Source organism: Trichophyton rubrum (genome assembly GCF_000151425.1).
Source record: "Trichophyton rubrum CBS 118892 genomic scaffold supercont2.8, whole genome shotgun sequence".
In the NCBI taxonomy this organism is placed as follows: Eukaryota; Fungi; Ascomycota; class Eurotiomycetes; order Onygenales; family Arthrodermataceae; genus Trichophyton; species Trichophyton rubrum.
In genome coordinates, this window is record NW_003456421.1 from 793,415 (window position 1) to 812,082 (window position 18,668).

The 18,668-nt window shown below is 47.0% G+C and overlaps 6 protein-coding genes across 9 annotated transcripts; 4 read left to right on the forward strand and 2 right to left on the reverse strand.

Annotated features, from left to right (window-relative positions):
- Positions 1-608: 608 nt before the first annotated feature.
- On the forward strand, positions 609-1,110 carry TERG_06817 (uncharacterized protein; the record flags this gene model as incomplete). 2 transcript variants are annotated; one of them, XM_003232781.1, is made up of 4 exons in its annotated part: positions 609-739; positions 806-871; positions 942-1,007; positions 1,071-1,110. In XM_003232781.1, 4 exons carry the CDS (start codon positions 609-611, stop codon positions 1,108-1,110), a joined length of 303 nt encoding a protein of 100 aa, XP_003232829.1. The 2 variants fall into 2 exon arrangements, with proteins under 2 accessions (XP_003232829.1, XP_047607048.1); XM_047750282.1 differs by lacking the exons at positions 942-1,007; positions 1,071-1,110 and having other exon boundaries at positions 806-941.
- A 465-nt stretch (positions 1,111-1,575) lies between these two features.
- Positions 1,576-3,662, reverse strand: TERG_06818 (uncharacterized protein; the record flags this gene model as incomplete). Of its 3 annotated transcripts, XM_003232782.1 has the most annotated exons (3): positions 1,576-1,785; positions 1,847-1,970; positions 2,038-3,662. In XM_003232782.1, the coding sequence occupies 3 exons, from the start codon at positions 3,660-3,662 to the stop codon at positions 1,576-1,578; spliced, it is 1,959 nt and encodes a 652-aa protein (XP_003232830.1). The 3 variants fall into 3 exon arrangements, with proteins under 3 accessions (XP_003232830.1, XP_047607049.1, XP_047607050.1); XM_047750283.1 differs by lacking the exon at positions 1,576-1,785 and having other exon boundaries at positions 1,805-1,970; XM_047750284.1 differs by lacking the exons at positions 1,576-1,785; positions 1,847-1,970 and having other exon boundaries at positions 1,974-3,662.
- Positions 3,663-4,165: 503 nt separating this feature from the next.
- TERG_06819 (uncharacterized protein) lies at positions 4,166-6,077 on the forward strand (the record flags this gene model as incomplete). The annotated part of the gene is made up of 4 exons (XM_003232783.1): positions 4,166-4,256; positions 4,323-4,919; positions 4,980-5,275; positions 5,334-6,077. The coding sequence occupies 4 exons, from the start codon at positions 4,166-4,168 to the stop codon at positions 6,075-6,077; spliced, it is 1,728 nt and encodes a 575-aa protein (XP_003232831.1).
- Positions 6,078-7,015: 938 nt separating this feature from the next.
- Positions 7,016-10,381, reverse strand: TERG_08924 (uncharacterized protein; the record flags this gene model as incomplete). Its single annotated transcript, XM_047749021.1, has 2 exons — positions 8,035-10,381; positions 7,016-7,930 (listed from the first exon to the last, which is right to left on the reverse strand). The coding sequence occupies exons 1-2, from the start codon at positions 10,252-10,254 to the stop codon at positions 7,016-7,018; spliced, it is 3,135 nt and encodes a 1,044-aa protein (XP_047604665.1). The 5' UTR covers positions 10,255-10,381.
- Positions 10,382-12,282: 1,901 nt separating this feature from the next.
- Positions 12,283-15,786, forward strand: TERG_06822 (uncharacterized protein; the record flags this gene model as incomplete). The annotated part of the gene is made up of 3 exons (XM_003232785.2): positions 12,283-12,343; positions 12,427-12,570; positions 12,630-15,786. The coding sequence occupies 3 exons, from the start codon at positions 12,283-12,285 to the stop codon at positions 15,404-15,406; spliced, it is 2,982 nt and encodes a 993-aa protein (XP_003232833.1). The 3' UTR covers positions 15,407-15,786.
- Positions 15,787-15,924: 138 nt separating this feature from the next.
- On the forward strand, positions 15,925-18,143 carry TERG_06823 (uncharacterized protein; the record flags this gene model as incomplete). The annotated part of the gene is made up of 1 exon (XM_003232786.2): positions 15,925-18,143. Exon 1 carries the CDS (start codon positions 16,320-16,322, stop codon positions 18,141-18,143), a length of 1,824 nt encoding a protein of 607 aa, XP_003232834.2. The 5' UTR covers positions 15,925-16,319.
- Between the last annotated feature and the right edge of the window lie 525 nt (positions 18,144-18,668).

Below are 18,668 nucleotides of genomic sequence, written 5' to 3' on the forward strand. Positions count from 1 at the left end.
GGAGAAGGAGTGGAAGTGGATGGAAACGAGATGAGGTTTTGTTGGACGCTGAGGGCCGCCAAAGGGGGAAAGGCGGGTCGTGCCCGTTTAGGCTTAGCCTGCTTAGGTAAGCCAATCACTGGTGTAGGATCTCATATCTCTCATAGATGGTCTGGATGGCGCCAGGAGGCTGGCGCTTTTGCTGGAGCGTAGGGACAGTCTGCGGCTGGTGCTGGCACACAGGGTGCGGTGCTAGCAATCCCACCCTCTAGATACTGACTTGCTCTGTCCTAGTAGTAATTCTTTTGCCCTTGCGCGTTACCATACTTGATCGCTGGCCATGTCGATCACGTGATCTTATCAGTTAATCTCCGGACAAATAATACACCGAGTCCCGACAGTAAAACCAAGTCACCTGACTTGACATGACTGGACGCTAGTCCCTTTTTGGGCCAGCAGGAAAGCAACACGTAAAGCAACCACAAGCTCCGACGTCCAACGACCAAACAAACCAGCAAAGCCGACTTCCCGGTACGCAAGGCACTCCCGATCTCCGTCTCGCTCTTCAATTCTTCCTTTTCCAATTCAGCAGGACCGGACCGCTTATCGCGTTTAAACAGTAACCAACAATGTTCCGCCAACTCGCTAGACCAGCTTTCCGCGCCAGCAGGCTGCCAGCTACTCGATCTTTCTCCGTTGCTGCCGTCAGAATGACCGAGGGCTCTACCGGTGCTCCCCGTTCCGGGGGCCAACAAAGCAGGTTAGTACCTGATATTCTCTTTCCTTCATAGTCTTGTAATGAGGATCACTAATCGGTCTCTTTTAGCGACATCTGGACCAAGAGGGAATCTGCCGAAGAGGCTCTCTACATGAAAAAGAAGGAGCATGAGAAGTACGATAGGGCCGAGTATACAGCGCAGCAAGGGGAGAGAATACCACAGCTGACATGTTGGATCTTATAGGCTCCTCGCTCTCAGAGAGAAGCTTAAGCAGCAGCGGGCTCACCTCGACGAGCTCGATGCCCACCTGTATGATCCCCTCTGTCTTATGCACGTAATCAAGTAGATAAGCTAATATTTTATTTTCTTTAGCGAGGAGCTCACCAAGAACCAGGGTGGTGAACAGAACTAGATATATTATTAGTGATGTTCAGGGAAGGGTCAATGTGAATCTTAACTATCTGCCATTTGCTTCTTGGTATCTAGTGTTCCCTTTCAACTTTCCTACTTCCCCACTCACCATATCTATATTTAAATGCTCAGCAGCCAAATTTACGCTTGAAATAGTAGTTAAGCCTATAAAATGAGGATATGTTGTATCATAGGGTGGGATTTGTGCTTGTCAGGGCCCTCATCAGTAAACAAATAGCTAGCCAATTGAACTGATGTTGAAATAGAAAGCAACCAATCATTAGTCCATTGATCTACCTAAGGTAAGATAAGAAACGCCCATATTGAAGGGAAAGGAAGAGTTATGCATTTAATCTGCAACGAAAGAGTTCCACCATGACCACTTGTACACGTTACTGAGTTTGATATTATGGAATGAAATAAGGAGAGAACAATAAGACAGGGAAGAGTTTGGCTGTCATGACCTCTATCTTCGTCCCATGTAAGAGCGATAGAAATCTTCCGCAGCTCCTCCGCTGCCACTCCCGGCACCACGGGGAGTACCATTCTTGAAAGCGCTCATGGAGTTACCCAGCTTCTGAGATGCAGTGATCTTAGCTCGGAGAGCAGCAGTTCCTTGGTCAATGAGCTGGAGTTGAGAGAGGTGAGAGTTGAGAATGCGAACGATTTGGGAGATCTATATAGTGGGTCTCTAATTAGCACTGAAATCTTTCCTTTGTACATATAAATGTACATACCGGTTCATCAGCCTTGCTTGTCTTGCTGAGCGTTGCAGAGGCAGTGTTAACTTCTTCGATCATGCTAGTGAGATCCTGGCCCATTTCATTAAGGCGTTCCGAGAGCCGTTCCGCGAGTTTGTATCTATTAACGTATCACCGTAAGTAAACCACGGTCCCCAGTACACAGTGAAAATAGAAGAGCTACGTACGTTCGTGCACGCTCCTGGTCTGGGCCAGGAAGATTGTCTCCTGTTCCAACCTGCTTGGAAAGCAGAGTCTCAACTTCCTGCTCGTATCGATCAAGCCAGGAGCTTAGCTCATCTTGCTGGCTCTCAACAGAGGCGAGTTGCCGCTCCACCTCTTGGGTAGCTCGCTCGGCATCAACTGTGTTTCCATACAGTTTTTGCACCTTGGTGCTATTTTCAACTAGCATTCGATCCCATTCAGCTACTTGTTCAGCTTGCTCCTGGAATTCTTTTTGGTATTTGGTAAGATCTGTTGCCCATCGAGTGATGATCTCGTCCATTGTCTTATTTTTCAGGCGAGATTGGGCGGGCGGAGCTGGGCCGACAGTTGATGCCCCAAGGTTAGTTCCGGTTGTAGTGGCCGTAGTAGTTCCAGGCTTGGTGGTAGCTGGAGCCGATGCTGTCGCAGTGGCCGCAGGCGCAGACGATGCTGTAGTCCCGGTAGTGGCACCTGTAGTCCCCGTAGTGGTTGTGGTAGACGGGGCTGTTGTGGTAGTAGCGGGCTTCCCAAAGTTTGCAAACATGTTGCTTGTAGGAGCCGCAGTAGTGGTAGCCGGCGTGGTGGAATCTGTAGGGACGTTCGGTTTTGGAGTGGTAAAAAGTCCACCGGATGGAGCGGTTGTGGTGGCAGTGGGTGCGGCCGTAGATGATGGAGTACCGAGGGAGAATGGAGAACCTTGGGTATTACCGCCAGTAGTTGAAGTTGTAGTCAAAGATGTTGACGGTTTTGTTGTGGAAGCTGATGTCAGAGAAAAGGCGGGCTGGGTGGAAGCTCCAGACGACGGAGTAAACAATGAACCGGAGGACTGAGTGGTTGTAGGCGTAGATCCACCAGCTCCAAATAAAGGTGTGTTTGTGCTTGGCTTGGAGGCATCGGTAGCTGGCTTAGCTTGGCCTAAATTGGCGAACATCCCTCCCGGAGCGTTAGTAGAGGTATTTGCTGAACCAACAGCACCAAACAAGCCTCCTGCAGGCTTCGTCTGCTGCTGGCCTGCACTGGCCTTAGCTCCGAAAGCTGGTGATGAAACTGCAGGAGTCGTTGCTGACAATGGGCTTGAAGTGCGTGCGTTTCCGAAAAGAGCTGATGGAGCAGAGGTCTGCTGTCCGAAAGAAGGTAGCTTCTGAGCATTGGACTGCGACTGCGGCGGTGGGCCCGCGGGAGTTGTTGATATATTTCCGAATAGTCCAGATTTTGTGGTAGCGGGTGTTGTACTTCCAAAGAGATTAGAGCTTCCCGTGGTAGTATTACCTGCTCCAAATAGGCCTGACGGTTTTTGTGCTTGGGCAGAGTCTGCTGGTTTGTTTGGAGTTGCGGCGCCAGAACCGAATATGGGAGAGCTGCTCTGCTGGCCGGAGGCCTGACCAGGATTCGTAAAGCTGAAGGTACCACCCGGAGCTGCAGGTTTTTGCGCGCCAAATAGACTACCAGTTGCCGCTGGAGCAGGAGTTGAACCAAATATTGAGGGTGATGAGGTCGATGTAGACTGGCCGCCCGCACCAATGTTACCGAAGAGGCCACCAGTTGAGCCTGATGTTGCCTGTCCAAATGGAGACGAGCCTCCGCTTGTCGATGCACTTCCGAAATTCATGGTGGCGGGGAAGGAGGTTTGAAGTCCTGCACGGCTGTTGTTGGGCTTCACGCGATGCGGTTCATGGGCTGCAATGGTTATTACATTAGCACAGCGAATAATTAGGTTGGACATTCATTATACCTAATTCGTTGAGATCAGGGTTTTCGGAAGTGAAACTATATAGAATCACTACCTACTTTGCGTGGAGAATAGTCCAACGCCAGGATGAGAGCTGCGGACGGAGCCTCGTTGTCCTGCTGCTTTGCTATGGATGTTTTTTTTCCAACAAAAATGAAGCTTCGAGGTCTGCTGACATAATTGGTAATATTACGGAACGGCAACCAACAATGTTTGGTGTGTATTTGAGATGTCCGTAAGGTACCAAAACACGCCGCCTTTATGTGGCAGAAACCTGTCTCTTCCTCAACTTCAACGGTTTCAATGTATGGTAGAAGCTGGGAACAACTGACCATGTTTGTGGCATTTCGTTACATTCCTTGTCATTGAACCTATATATACCCATGGCTGAACCGCGATCTCGTCCTTCTAGTGTTTTGTTAGAGCCACCACCAAAGGGAGTCGAGCTTGAAGATCCTGGGGCGTCAGACCATAGTATGTATGCCGGTCAAGCAAATGTACGAAAAGCAGTACTTTGCCTGGTAGACTGACCTTATTAAGATCTAGACAGTGACTATGAGCACTTTTCCGATGCTACAGAAGGCCAGACGTCCGCGTCGAGGCGCCCCTCTCGCTCTCAATCCCCAGTTCCCAGAACTAGGGTAGAGAAGGTTGATGCCTCGCCCAGACATGGGGAGGTACCTGGGTCACCTGCATATCAACAGCGGCTGGCGGATGCTGTTCCGGACGACATTGACATAACTGGAGGAGCCAGGACCGATACGCAGCATAATCCAGCCCACATAGAACGACCTCTAACTCCCGGGGGGACTCCAATACCCTTGACTGTCGTGGAAAAGGTGGATCTTAACTCGCCAGCTTATGGTGAAGAGCCAGGGACACAGGCATACGAATCACGAAAGGCAGACTTCCCACCTGACAGAATTTTCAAACTTGGAGACCCAAGGGCAAGTCCTCAGCTTGTCGTATCTGAAAATGATCTGGAATACGCTATAAGTGACAGTGACCTTCCTGGGACGCTGCTCTCTAAGGTTGAATCTCTGCCCAAGGAAGGGGAAGAACGGAAGTTCACTGCCCACCGTAGGAAACCAAGTGATGCTGCTCCCGATGCTGAAGAGATAGTTCTGGATGTTCCAGGTAAATAACATCTCTCTTCGCCCCCTATATTTATTCTAGAGGAACGATTGACCAAACCAGGACAACAAATTCCTGATACAAATAGCTCTGGAACCAAAATCAATTCTACCGACCCGGCTCAATTAAACGATAGTGGTGGCGACCTAAATGATTATACTGAAACCAGGGCAGATTTTGATGATAATGATAACGGCTTTGGCGACGACTTTGATGAATTCAAGGAAGGGGCTGGGGGCAATGATCATGACGACTTTGGTGATTTTGACGATGGCTTTCAAGAACCAGAAGAAACCTCTGATGCTTCCATACTGAAGCCAAATACTGATTCCACTGCGTCCCCTAGCCTTCCGGTCCTTGTGAGTTGCCAGTTTCCAGCATTTCCAGGTCTTATAGTGATGCTAATGATAAGTATAGCCTCCACTCCTGGACTTTTCCCCTCTTAAATCCCTTCCTGACCTTCTATCTGCCACTTCCGATCATCTCGATACCCTGTTCCCTAACTCTACAAATTTATCATCGTTACCTCCTATTGACTCATTTCCCGACTCCTCGGCAATATTTACTACAGAACGTTCCCTGTCCCTATGGTCTCAACTGGTTGCGCCTCCCCCCCTCCAACCTCCAAACTGGACTAAATCCCGTATTCGCCGCCTCTTTCTTGTCTCCCTTGGCGTCCCCGTGGATCTAGATGAAATTCTTCCTGCTTCAAAACAAAAGAAATTGGTTCTTCCTTCCATGAACCGCGACACTGCACGGGTGTCAAGTGAAGATCCATTAGGAACAGGTGGCACATTACTTCGCTCTCGAAGCAAACGAAAGAATCGAGAAGGGCAATCCCGATCGTCTACATCCTTCGACTCCAACCGCTCTTCATCTAGACCCGTTCCGTCAACACCTCGGCGTAAAGGCAATACCCCTCCCCCGGAGCTAGACCTTCTCGCCACACGCCGGCTCTGTGAAACTACTGATGCAGCGCTTGATGGCTATACGGATCAAGAAATAACAGAACACGTACAAAAGCTGGAAAAGTTGACTATCCGAGCTAGTGAGGTTTTGGAATACTGGCTGAAAAAACGAGATGGACAACTTGGAGAAAAGGAAGCCTTTGAGGGTGTTATAGAGAACCTGGTTAAACATGCACGCCAAGTGAGGAAGTGAATGTTATTATGTTATTCAATAACTAATGGCCAGTTCTCCCTTATTTACTTTGAGGGATTAAGTAATTAATTGCAAACAAGATTATTATCATGACTTGAAAAGGAGTAGTGTTCCACTTATTTCATACTGATAGAGTATTGCGGATATTTCGAGTGATAATGAGCTAGTTAATAAAAGTGGGAACGGGGGAATAAAGAGCCAAATTCGATTACATTCACTTAAACATAGGTTATATTAAAACAAAATATGGAATATTCCAAATTTGTAATTTTAATAAACCTAATTTTGCTACATAACCTCTTGTTTTGCTACACTTGCTAGCAGATATTATACAGTGAAGTAGTAATGAATGGTTTAACTTAATTCTCAATTTTCAACTTTGCTTAGGTAGTTAAGTGGTAGGAAACAAAGAAAAATCAAAGGAATTGGTCATTATATTGTAGTAACAGTAGCCTAAAGACAGAATAAAAAGCTACAGAATGGAAATGCATATTAAAGAGTATAGCTTATAATAATTGCTTTCAAAATGAGGGTATCAAAGGTGGGAAAACTAACCTAATAGCACAAAAATACTTGCTCTCCCCTGATTTTAACCTTGCGACGAAAAAAAAAAGAAAGAAAGAAAGAAAGAAAGAAAGAAAGAAATGACACGTTCATTGGCCGTAAAACAGTGATAAAGAAAAGGAATTGAAACTAAAACCCTAATCAACAGACACAGTTCATAATGTTAATGAGAATGAGATGCTAAGAGAATAGAAAGGACTCAAGGAGCTTCAGTTAAGGGGTATAATGAAATAAAAAACATAGAAATAAAAAACATAGAAAGACAACAAGAGTGGAAACATAAAATAACACAAAGGGGATAATGAAAGGTAGCGATTGCATGCAGTTAGGGTATTGTTAGAGCTAAGAGCTGCTCTGTAGATCAATCTCTCATATTAATCAAGTTCAATGATCTCAGGAGGCGTCTGGGTAGCCCTGGGTGAATCGGAGGTAGCGGTAGTTGTAGCCGTCGCTTCATCCTCCTCTTTCGTCAAGGCGCCTCGGGCGGTCTTTCCGGTACTACGCATGACAACATCCCAAGATTTATCGGCTCGAACTCTTATAGCAATAACGTCATCTAGCTGTTTTCGATTAGCAAGCTCTTCCCGAACCTGAACGAGAAATTGATCGATAAGTAAACGTTTTGGTCGCGCGTCTTCATTGCAGATTGGACACTTCCAGTCCTCTGCCATGCCATGAGGCCCTTTTGCTACACGAGAGAGCCTTGTATCCAGGAAAGTATTGAGGTCGAAGCATTCAGTATGCTTGCAAGAAACTGTGCGGACCGGGACGTCAAAAATATGAGCCATAAAAGGGTCAATTATGGGTATAGTTATGAAGTCATCAACGAAGCAGAGTTCATCAGGGTTAACTGTGTTGTTGGTCAGCCTATTAAAAATGAGGTCGAGAGATTGAGGCTGTGATAGAGTCTGAATCGCCTCTCGAGTCCGTTTATATGAAGCCACATCTATCACTTCCACTGCTATGGCGAATTTTTTCTTGTGTTCTTCTGGCGGACCAATGATGGTGATCTTAACTTCATTGTCCCCTGGCTTAAGGACTCTGTTAATGGAAACTGGTAAATCCTTTCCAAAATGAAATCTTCGCTGGAGGAAGTGTTCATGGCCATTGACGTGGATATAAATGGCCGTAGGCCATGTGCATTCAGTAGCCATCCATCCCTCCTCGGTCAAAGAATGGGTATCAGTAACACGCACACATTTAATTTGATAAGTCTTACATCCATCGAAAACACCTTGAGTAATATGACATGTATCAGGCGGCTTAAGGTGTCGCGGAAGTGCGGTATGCTGACTTTGCGTTAGATTAAATATGTGTTGAGAGTTACACTGCATCCAATTCAGGCATGTGGGGGATATGGCAAATGACTCAAAAGAATGGAATAAACTTTCACCAGGCTCCTGAGAGCCGGGTTTGGCAGAGAAACGTTGACAACCCTTAAGTGAGCTAGGTGAAGACTAGCGGTTGGAGACGGATTGGCAGGTGGAAGGGCGTTTGCATTGCGAGGAGGGAATAGTGGCGTCCCGACAGGTTGGGGTGGAACGGGGGGACTTGGATAAGCCTGGTAGGATGGCAAGAAACAAGGGATGATGGGGATAAGTGTAGTAGAGTCTGTCACTGGTTGATGGAGTCCTTGAGCATATGCCGGCATTGTTATAGGTGCAGGATTAGTCAAGGTAGCTGCGGCACTCAGGTTATCTGTTGATGGTTGCGGCTGGAAGATTGGCAGGAGTGGCTGATGAAAGGGCGGAAATGTTGTGGCAGCACCTGGGAAGCGCGTATGCTGCTGGCTCACTATTAAACCGGGTGTTGGGTGCGGGGGAACTAGACGCGGAGGGAGCGGATGGTTGGAACGGAGAGGTTGAAGCGTGGGAGGAGAGTTGTAGGAGGGTTGTTGATGATAAACAGAATGCTGCGGGACCACAGGCTGCACAACTGGCACAGGAGGTGTACCTTTGGGAGGGTATTTTTCACCTATTTTCTGATACATTAATGCCAGTTGTCTATTTTCGTTCTGAATATGCGCTTCTGTGACAAAATTCTGGGTATTGGCTCTTTTTAAACGATTCTTATAAGAATCAATATTCTTCTTGAGGATATGCTTCCACGCCTCTCGCAGCCCTGGGGCCCGGTTTGCAACGAGTCTCGAAACGCAGCCAGTGTAGAATATACCATGCATGACATTTGAATGAACGCCGAGAGACGTTATGATCTCGTCTAGCAAAGGTGGATACCCACGATTTATCACATTCGAAAAGAAAGGAGGCCATGTATTTACCAGAGAAGCCGCCCAGCTTATAATGGCGCTCACCACAGCCGCGTATTGTTTATTTCGGGAAACGATGGTCGGATAATCGGAAGGGAAGGCACTGAAGTATTCTATAAAAGTGGCGGAAAGTTTTGCAGAATTAGAAATCAAGCCTAGAACCGTTTCGATGCCTCTTGTTGCATAATTTCCGATACCTGGATATGACCCGTGAAATTTGAGGGACAAGCAGTACAGCTGATGAAGGGCGAGATATTGGAGATCGTAGCTTATACAGGCGTCCCTTAGCATGTAAATGAAAGTAGATTCAGTTGGCTGAAACTTTGAGGCGATGCTACTTAAGAACAGTGCGCAGGAGTTCAAAGCCTGGGGGGAGAGGTCTATTGGCGGTTGTTGGAGGGGCGGTAGTGCGTTTCCAGGCAGGTTTGCACCCGCTCCAGTAATGAGAGGCGTAAGTAACAGCGGTTGCAGCAAGGTTGGTGTGTGAGGAGCAGAAGCAGTAGTTGTTGCTGCGGTAATAGCGGCGGTGCTGGCAGTAGATACGGTGGTTATCGTGGTAGGAGCAACAGGAGTAATAGGAGCAGTGGAATGAGAAGTAGTCGTTGGCGGTTGGAAGGTTGTTAGACGCGGGCGCTTATTTTGATGCCTATCTTGGCCTTCGCCGTCCTGCTCACTGCACCGAGCTGCCTCAGCGAGCGGATGTTCCTGGGGAATAGTTGAGCGGTCAACTTGAGGACTATCCTGAGATACCTGAGAAGCGTGAGAGCCTTGCACTGAAGGAGTAGTATGATGCCCTAAAGCTGGAAGGACTGACACAGCCGGCACTTCAATGTCAGCAGTCACTTGGTTGGCACAAGGTATATCTCCTGCTGGATGAGACCTGTGACTAAGGCTAAGAGAAGGCAGATGTTGGGTAGTCTGCTCCACAGTTTGTGCTAGGTGCACTGACTGCTGCACCTGCTGATCTTGCTGCACCGGGGCTGACGTGATAGATATAGCCGGAGTAAGCATGTTGGGTGATATTGGCGAAAGACATTGCGTAGGGGCGGCACCCTTAGGCTCCTTAAAAGCTGGTATATTTTTATCTTCATTTGTATTTCCAGAGGGACAAGTAGCTTCTGAACTTAGGTTAGGGTCTAGCTGGGTTTTATTAGCTAGAGGAAGGAGCCGTGAAGGTCTGCGCGTGATAGGGGAAGCAGGGCTAGATATGCTTGCGTTCTGCATCCATGCCTTTGGCCTACTTCCTAGAAAGCGGCTTGCAGTTGAATTTGACGCGACAAGCCCAGAATCATTAGCCTGTTGTCTTATAGACGATGCTGGTTGTTTTCTTATATTTGAGGATATCATCTTTGCGCCACGTCCACAAGAATCCGGACCTCTAGTTACATCATGCAGAGGTGATTTCCTTTTTCTCTTGTGTTACTAAGTAGCTGGCTTGATCACTAACAAGCAATCCTATTCCACCTTCTATAGCAAGAAATAAAAAAAAAAAAAAAAAAAAGAGGGCAGAGAAATAGGGAACATGGGGGAGGCAGAAAATAAAAAGGGGCTGGTTAGGTTGTTAGCGTAAGTTTAGCCAGTGGAGCAGAGATGTTTTCGCGGTTTAAGTATAAGTTGCTGCTTCTTTGCCCCTCTGCGCGTCTCTGTTTTGACAGAGTAGACCAGGCTAGGGCGAACCAAGGGGCTGGCCAAGATTGTGCTTTGGGACAAAGAAACCTCTTTCTCCTATCCTCCCTTGGCTGCTTCCTACCCTGCTTCTTCGCCCCCTCTTCCTCTTTATCAGTGGCCTTTTTTACAAGCAATTGCAAAGGAAATCTTTTCGACGCCCTTTTTTATATTTCGAAAGTTCGAACCCGGGCGCTTAAATTAACTTTGCAGTATTGAATGAAGAGTTAGCTTTTACCGCGTCTTACCGGGCTTGGCAGTCACTTCTGCGGAGAGTGGAGTCGGCGGGAGGGTATGTCACTTACAGCCGTAACTTACCACGGACTCACTTGCGCTCGAACCCCACCATGAGATGGCGATGTTAAGGGGAGACTTAGAATGTCTTCTCTTTGTTTATTTATATTTCCTGAGTCGCCTTCGCTTTGAAAGTTCTGCTATGTTTCCTTCTAGAAGCCCGTTACGTGGACACTAATACCTCACGGCTTTTTTGGACGAGCTCTAGAATATGACTTTGACGACGCTACCGAACACCTGCAGACCCTAGGGGAATGGTTTCAAACAGCACGAATAAGTCTAGAAAAGGAGAGTGTATGGCGCTGTGTAGACCCAAAGCGAGTTAAGAAATGGAGCACTTTTTAGAACATTTAGATCTTTACAAAGAGATACTATTTACGACCTTAGTAGAAATCAAGGTAGAATTAACAATACGTTTATATTAAAGAGGTTTTCTCGCAGCTTAATAATAGGACCTAATCCTGGTTATTACGGACTTCTTTTCCCTATCTCTGGTGCAGTAGACATATCCGGATCCTACGTTAATCCCGGAGAATATATAAAATTTACAGAACCATACCTTTATCGACACAAAGCTTGATTTTTGAGCGGCTTGACTTGAACTGGTAATGTCTAAATATATGCAGCAAGACTGAAAAATTCTTCCTCGGCAATATTAGGTAATCAGCTTATATAACTTATGATTATATAAGCAGCGCTTGCCTTTTTTCGCCTTTGCTTCGTCCCACGTCGACTTCTTGGTTTCTCGTCCACCTCGTCGTCTTCCTCTTCTTCCTCCTCTGCCTCGACGTCGACGAAGCCCGTCCTGCTCCTGCTGCTGCTTATTTATCTTCTACCGAGTTGCTGCTGCAACGATGTTCATCGCATGCTCACGCTCTGCGCATGTTGAGTCTTCCTCCCCTCTAGCCATCTACCCGTTGCGCCGCCCTCAGCTCGGTTAGTTGCAACGTCGAACCAGTCGAACCAAGCCAGAACAGACGCACCCCTAGAACTGCTCACAACTCCCCACCTCCTTCTTCAACGTTGGGCAGCTTGACTGGAACCAACACTGCTCTAGAGAATTGGATTTTGGCCGGCTCTTTCTCTCACTCCGTCTGTTTTTTACTCCGGTGCGGTTGTCTGCGTCTCACGGCCTCCCTCGACCCGTGGTCGACATCCAACTTTCTGTCGCACCCGACGGGTCAAATATACCCCAATCTTTCGAACGGCCTGTCACAGATTTTGTCGGGTACGACTACTAGAACCAGGGCTATCCTCTGACCAAAGCTTCTTCTCTGTCCCCTCCGTGGGATTGTCTACGGCAGACCCTAGTCTTACGGCGCCAAACCCCGACGGGTTCAAATAATTTTTTTTTTCTCTTAATACCCTCTCCTTGATCTATTCCAAGGGGTGATCGTGATTAATACATAATCGAACATGCCACAACGTCCAACAAGTGCGCGCGATGCTCATCCGGGCGACGTCCTTTTAGTCAATCGTGAGTGGTTTTTCAAAGCATTTCTACCGATATTCATCGTCATCAACATCATCATTTGCTAACCTAGACTTTGATTGCAACAGACGACTTTGATGCTCGAAGTGCGGATGAGCTGACCCTACGGCGAGGCGATAAGGTTGAGCTCCTTGAGCTCGACGAAGGGTTCGGGGATGGCTGGTACCTCGGTAGACACGTAACGGAAAATCGAACAGGCCTGTTTCCTGGAGGTAAGCTGTCACAGAGTTGGAATTGCTACTATTATGATGGCTAACTTTGGGTGGCATAGTTTATACTGTCATCGCTCCCAAGATCGGCGTCAGGAAGACAAAGGATGCTACGCTCTCTGCAGAGCCGCTTTGGGACTCTGCTACTCCTGACGTCGGTTCTCCATCTCTCGGCAGCAGTTGTGACCCTGTCTCTCCAGTGTCGAATGACGAAACTACACCTCAGCCCTCAAGGCATGTCAGCGCCATTGACATGAAGCCCTTGTCTGATTTGGAAGCCGAATCAGGTACCGGCGTCGCAGCCGGCCACTTGTCGCAACAGCGGCCGGCTTCTGCAGGCTCTGCCCAGCCATCTCCAACCATTCAGCGGACAATTAGTGAGACACTAGGGAATATGTCTATTAGTGGAGAGGAAAGCCCCGTTTTGAATGAGACATTGAGTGTGATTGACGAACACATTACCAATTTCAGTACTCCACGACACAGCATCGCAACCCAGGAAAACAATAGCGTGCATGATTCCAGTAGTGAGTACAGCAGTTATCCCGATCATCGCATGTCGTACATTCGTGGTGAGGAGACCGACGAAGAGGAAGAACAAATTCCAAGCGAGGCACAGGTTCGAAAGTGGGATCATCGTCAAATGGCCCGCCATCTTAAAGAAATCGGGGTCGATCCAAATCACTGCGATATATTTGAATCCCAGGAGATTTCTGGTGATGTCCTCTTAGACATGGACCAAGAATTTATTTATATGAGGGAGTTCGATTTCGGAGTCATGGGGAGGAGACTCAAGACATGGCATAAAATAAGAGCATTCCAGGAGGAGATACAAGGCCCAAGGCACTTGAGGAAGGGAAGCTCTCATAGCCCCGAAGACTACGATCGATCCCACACGAAGTCAGCGATGTCAGGTTCTTATCTTCCCCGCATCCCTAGCTTGGGTGAGAGACATCATCACAACCCGCGCAGCTCTAGAGACAGGAGTACAGTGAAGTATCGTGACACATCTTATGGAACACAGACTTCTGCTCCTCCATTATCCCAACCACATGATGCCGATACCACTACCAGACCGTCCGCGGACTCCATTCGCCGGAGCAACCGCCATCGATATTCTTCTATTGAAAACACGTCCGTTTTCCCCTTGGCCGATTCTAGCGCATTTTCTGCATCAAGGAAAGCACCAGCTCCACCCCATGAGAAGAAACCATCCTTTGATCGTGGTTGGACCATGAATGGCCCTTTAACAGCCAATAGCAGCAGCAATGGACAGCGGCCAAGCAGTTCCTTAGCAGCAACCAAACAATTCTACAAAACTGAGAGCAACAAGACGGATGATTCTAGTAATGGTTTTGGTGGTTCTCCTGACATTGATCGAGGATATTTCTCCGGCGGCGATGTTGAAGGCCAAAAACAGCGGAGGGTTCTTCGCAAGAGGGACTCCAGCAAGCGGAGCTACAGCCACTCTAGGCATTCAAGTCTTGCTGCAGTAGCTGACGATAAGAAAAAGAGGCACACTAGGTTCGGCAGCACAGGTTCTATGAGAGACTTGACTTCTTTGAAGCCATTGTACCCGAAGACGCACTCTCAAGATACCACCAACAGTGCCCTTGAGTTGCTTGAAGATGAATCCCACTCACCAACCGTTACAAACCTGGAGACAACACCTGAGTCTCCAACAGGACTTCTGTCATCCATTGTTGGTTATGGAAAGAGTCACGAAGCTTCTGGGCGGTCGTCCCCATTACCATCCACTTCTAGCTTAAAGGCTATCACGCCAAAGGTAAGAAGGACTATTGGGCTTCGTGCTATATCCGATGCCGTTACTGGCAGCGAAAAGACTCGTATCAGCTCTCCTATACCCTCATCTAGCAGGGATTTACCACAGTCACCCACTCGAACAGATTCCAGCACACCGTCCGGGACTGGGACCAGCAGAAGCCTAGAAATGGATAGCATGGAGAGCTCTAGACTCGAGGGTCTCGCGGTTATGAAGAACGGGAATGGAAGCCAACGAAGCAAGTCGAAAAAAGATACAAGTGCCTATCGCCGTGGCCTAGAGAAGAAGACTCCAAAGGAACAGATGGAAAATGCCGACTATTATGGTTGGATGAAGAAAAAATCTTCTAACCTAATGACAACTTGGAAACCGCGTTTGTTCATCCTCAAGGGCCGTCGCTTGTCATACTACTACTCTGAGGACGATACTGAAGAGCGTGGCCTAATTGATATTTCCTCTCACCGTGTGTTCCGGGCTGATCAAGATGCAATTACATCCCTGCATGCCACTCTAACGAGAACCAAACCCCTGCCTACTACCACATCTAACAGCGATATTCAACATGAAGAAACTGAGTCTGAGGAAAAGACCGGGGGCTCCAGACGCAACAGCTCCGCAGAACCGCCATTTATCTTCAAACTGGTTCCACCAAAGGCTGGCATTTCCCGCGCTGTCCAGTTCACTAAACCAGCTATCCACTTTTTCCAAGTTGACAATATCCAACAAGGCCGTCTCTGGATGGCGGCCATAATGAAAGCGACGATTGAACGAGACCTAAATCTCCCTGTGAAGACAACGAATAAACAAAAGACTATCACTTTAAAGCAGGCACGCTTACTCGCTCAATCGTCCCCAACTCCTCCTCTTGATTCAATGTCAAGGCCACAAAAGCCGGAGGAAGAGAGTTCTCGTGATACGTCTACTTCGAATAGCGCAACCCTTGCAACGACTGCCGAAACCAGTACTACCGATTTCCAAAAGATTGATATAGATACTGGCTCTACCTCTCTATTCCCAGATTCGGTTTCCGTGGATCAGACCCGAACTTCCAGTTAAGTGAACGTCTCCTAAGTCTACTGACTTGGGCTCACTTTTCTTCTGCTTTTCACGTCACAAACAGCCTACATCACCACTTTATCGCATATACTTCTAATTTCGTTTTACTCGTCCTTTCCTTTTCTCCGGGCATCATTTTCCCCTCATGTTTTCCCTCAAGCATTACCCATCTGAAATCTATCTCATTTCCGTTCTCCTTTTCACTCACTTGATTGGTTTAACAAGTAGAATGTTCGAGCATCACGACAGGCGTCCCCACGGATATACCCCTTATTTATATTTACTTCCCATAAATTCCTCTCTTAATCTATTATATCCCTCCGTTACTGCCCAATATTTTGGACTCTTTTCTGATTAATGGCTTGCTTGTCTGTTGATGTTTATAGCGAGGTCACTCATCCTACGCTGCACTGCAAAACTCTACCCTTGGCGAGGGAATTCCGGCAGTTCTCACATCTACTGATACTATCTACTTAATACGACCTTTAATATATGATTTTTTTTTTTTTTTTTTTTTATGAATCTTGTTTGCTTCTTGTTCATTATTTGTATGATAGTTCCTATATCTTAGGTGCAATTCAAGACGTTGAGTAACAATCCAGACAGATGGGATGGACGACGGCGTAGAAACCCCTGAATCTGTACTTCTAGCGTTTAAAGATATTTTGCCGTACCCACGGCACTCCACTTACATATCAAATTTGGAATACGCTTTGCGATGCTTTTCTTCTATCAAACTACTCGTGCCAAGGATGAGAGAGCCACGCTGCGGATGCTGATATAATCAACTTGAACTAGTTAGTTAGAGCTTAATCTCAGTACAAAGATCGAAGACGCCCTGTGCGATCAATTCTCGCCAGTTCATGATATCAGCAACACTCTCCTTTTAGGTTCACTTTTCAAGAGACATTGGATGCTAATGCATCTGTGTTTTCCCGCAATTCTCCAGCGGGCTGTCGCTGTTCTTCTGCCGGTATCCGCTGTCTCTCTTTGTTACCTTTATTTTTACCCCTTATTCCACGGATGTGCTTTTCCTCTCCCAGCCTCTACAAACGGCAGCGCCGGCTTCTACCCTCCATATACCGGTGATGCCTATTTGAATACCGTCCGCGAACACGTTGGCCTGCGCGATTATACTCAACAAAGCCCCAAGTCTGCGCCGTTTCGGCTACTTGTGCTTGCTGACCCGCAGCTTGAAGGCGACACTTCATTGCCTAAGCCAGATGATGCATTCCTACCACAGCTTAAGAAGCACTGGGAAGACATAACATCCGCTGATTCGATCTCCGAGTGTTATTTTGCTACTGTGAAAAGTATACGCGATGTGGTACTGACGGACATCCCTCGATTGGGTGGAACGATTCGCAAACGGCTTGATCTTCTGGGAAACGATTATTATCTTGCACATATATACAGAACATTGTCGTGGTGGAGTCGTCCGACTCATGCCGCTGTTCTGGGGGACCTTATTGGGAGCCAATGGGTGTCAGACGAGGAATTTAATATTCGTTCAAAGAGGTACTGGAATAGGACCTTTCGAGGGGGTGTGAAGGTGCCGGATGATATGATGGCTACTGGAAGAGATGGATATACTCAACAAACTGGCGTCAGTATCGGCCAGGAAATCATTCTCGATATCGATGCAGATACTTGGTCAAATCGGATTATTAATATTGCTGGAAATCATGATATTGGCTATGCAGGTGATATCTCTCAGAAACGAATAGATCGATTTGAAAGGGAGTTTGGCAGTACTAATTGGGATGTTCGATTCAACCTACCGATGCCAGAGCTTGCTCTGGATCTCAATGGTACACACAGAAAGTCTGGAGCAATTCCCTCTATACACTTGGTTGTGCTTAACACTCTTACCTTTGATACCCCAGCGCTAGATGTTTCTATTCAAGGAAAATCATACCAATATCTCAACGATGTTATTGACCGTTCACGCCCTGTCGAGGACAAAACAACATTTACTCTATTGTTAACTCATCTCCCGCTCCACAAACAGGAGGGAGTGTGCACTGACCCGCCTTACTTTTCTTTCCACAATGAAGACGATCAACATCCGAAAGATGATCAACCGAGGTTCAAGGCCGGTGGCTTGAAAGAGCAAAATCACCTAAGTGATTATGTTAGTCATAATGGCATCCTGCAAGGCATATTTGGAATGTCGGGAGACCTCAACGCCCCATATTCTGGGAAAGGGCGTAATGGTTTAATCTTGACAGGCCACGATCATACTGGGTGCGATGTCCTTCACTACGTGGACAGGAAAATAGGTAGTGATAGTGAAAGCGGTGCTGCTGAAGGAGAGCACATATCAGATGCCGCCTGGTCATGGAATGCAAAGAAATACCCTACTGAGGTGCCTGCAGGGGTGCTAGAATCAATTAACAGTGACGCAGGTTTTGACTCAGCCTTTACACCAACTCCAGCTATTCGAGAAGTCACGCTACGCTCGATGATGGGAGAATTTGACGGTAATGCTGGACTTTTGTCGGTCTGGTTCGATGCTGAGTCATCTCAAGAATGGAAATATGAAATCACAACCTGTCAGCTAGGTATTCAGCATATCTGGTGGGTAATCCATATTGTTGCGCTTGCAACTCTCATAGCTGCTTTGACCTGGGTGACTATCTTAATCACCTCCAGCCGGTCACCCCTTGTTGACGAGAGGAGGGCATCAAAAGGAGCAACCGAAGAGAAAAAGAATAAGGACTCAGGTGCGACCTGAAACAGCTACGTCCAGGAGTTCGTGAGCAAAAGGGATCATGAGATCGGATGAATATATGATCGATTGAATAGAGTTTTGGAGGAATCATTTGAGTTCTTGCTACTAGGTAGTATGCATTACTGGCGTTCTTTTGTGAAATTTTCGCAACACTTCATATATAGCAATAAAGTGGCATTTACACCATCAATAATGTAGTATAATCTTGAAACATTGGAGAAATATATCAAGATTGTCTAAACCTGTCATTCAGAGATTGCCCCTGTAGGACAGGTATTCCATGGATAAATCTCAATGGATGTATATGTTCAATAAACCACTGCATATCTGCCAATTCTGACTTACGAAAAAAAATCTCAATCTCTACTAGTTATGGTGTCCGCCGATTTATTATTCATGTTGTATTTGAGACTTGACTGTATATCTCAGTGAAAGTCGGGTATTTTCCCACCGAGGCTCGGAAGTGAGGCCCATATGGGGAAGTGCTATGCTCTCATACAACAGGGATGACCGCCAGAGCCAAACATG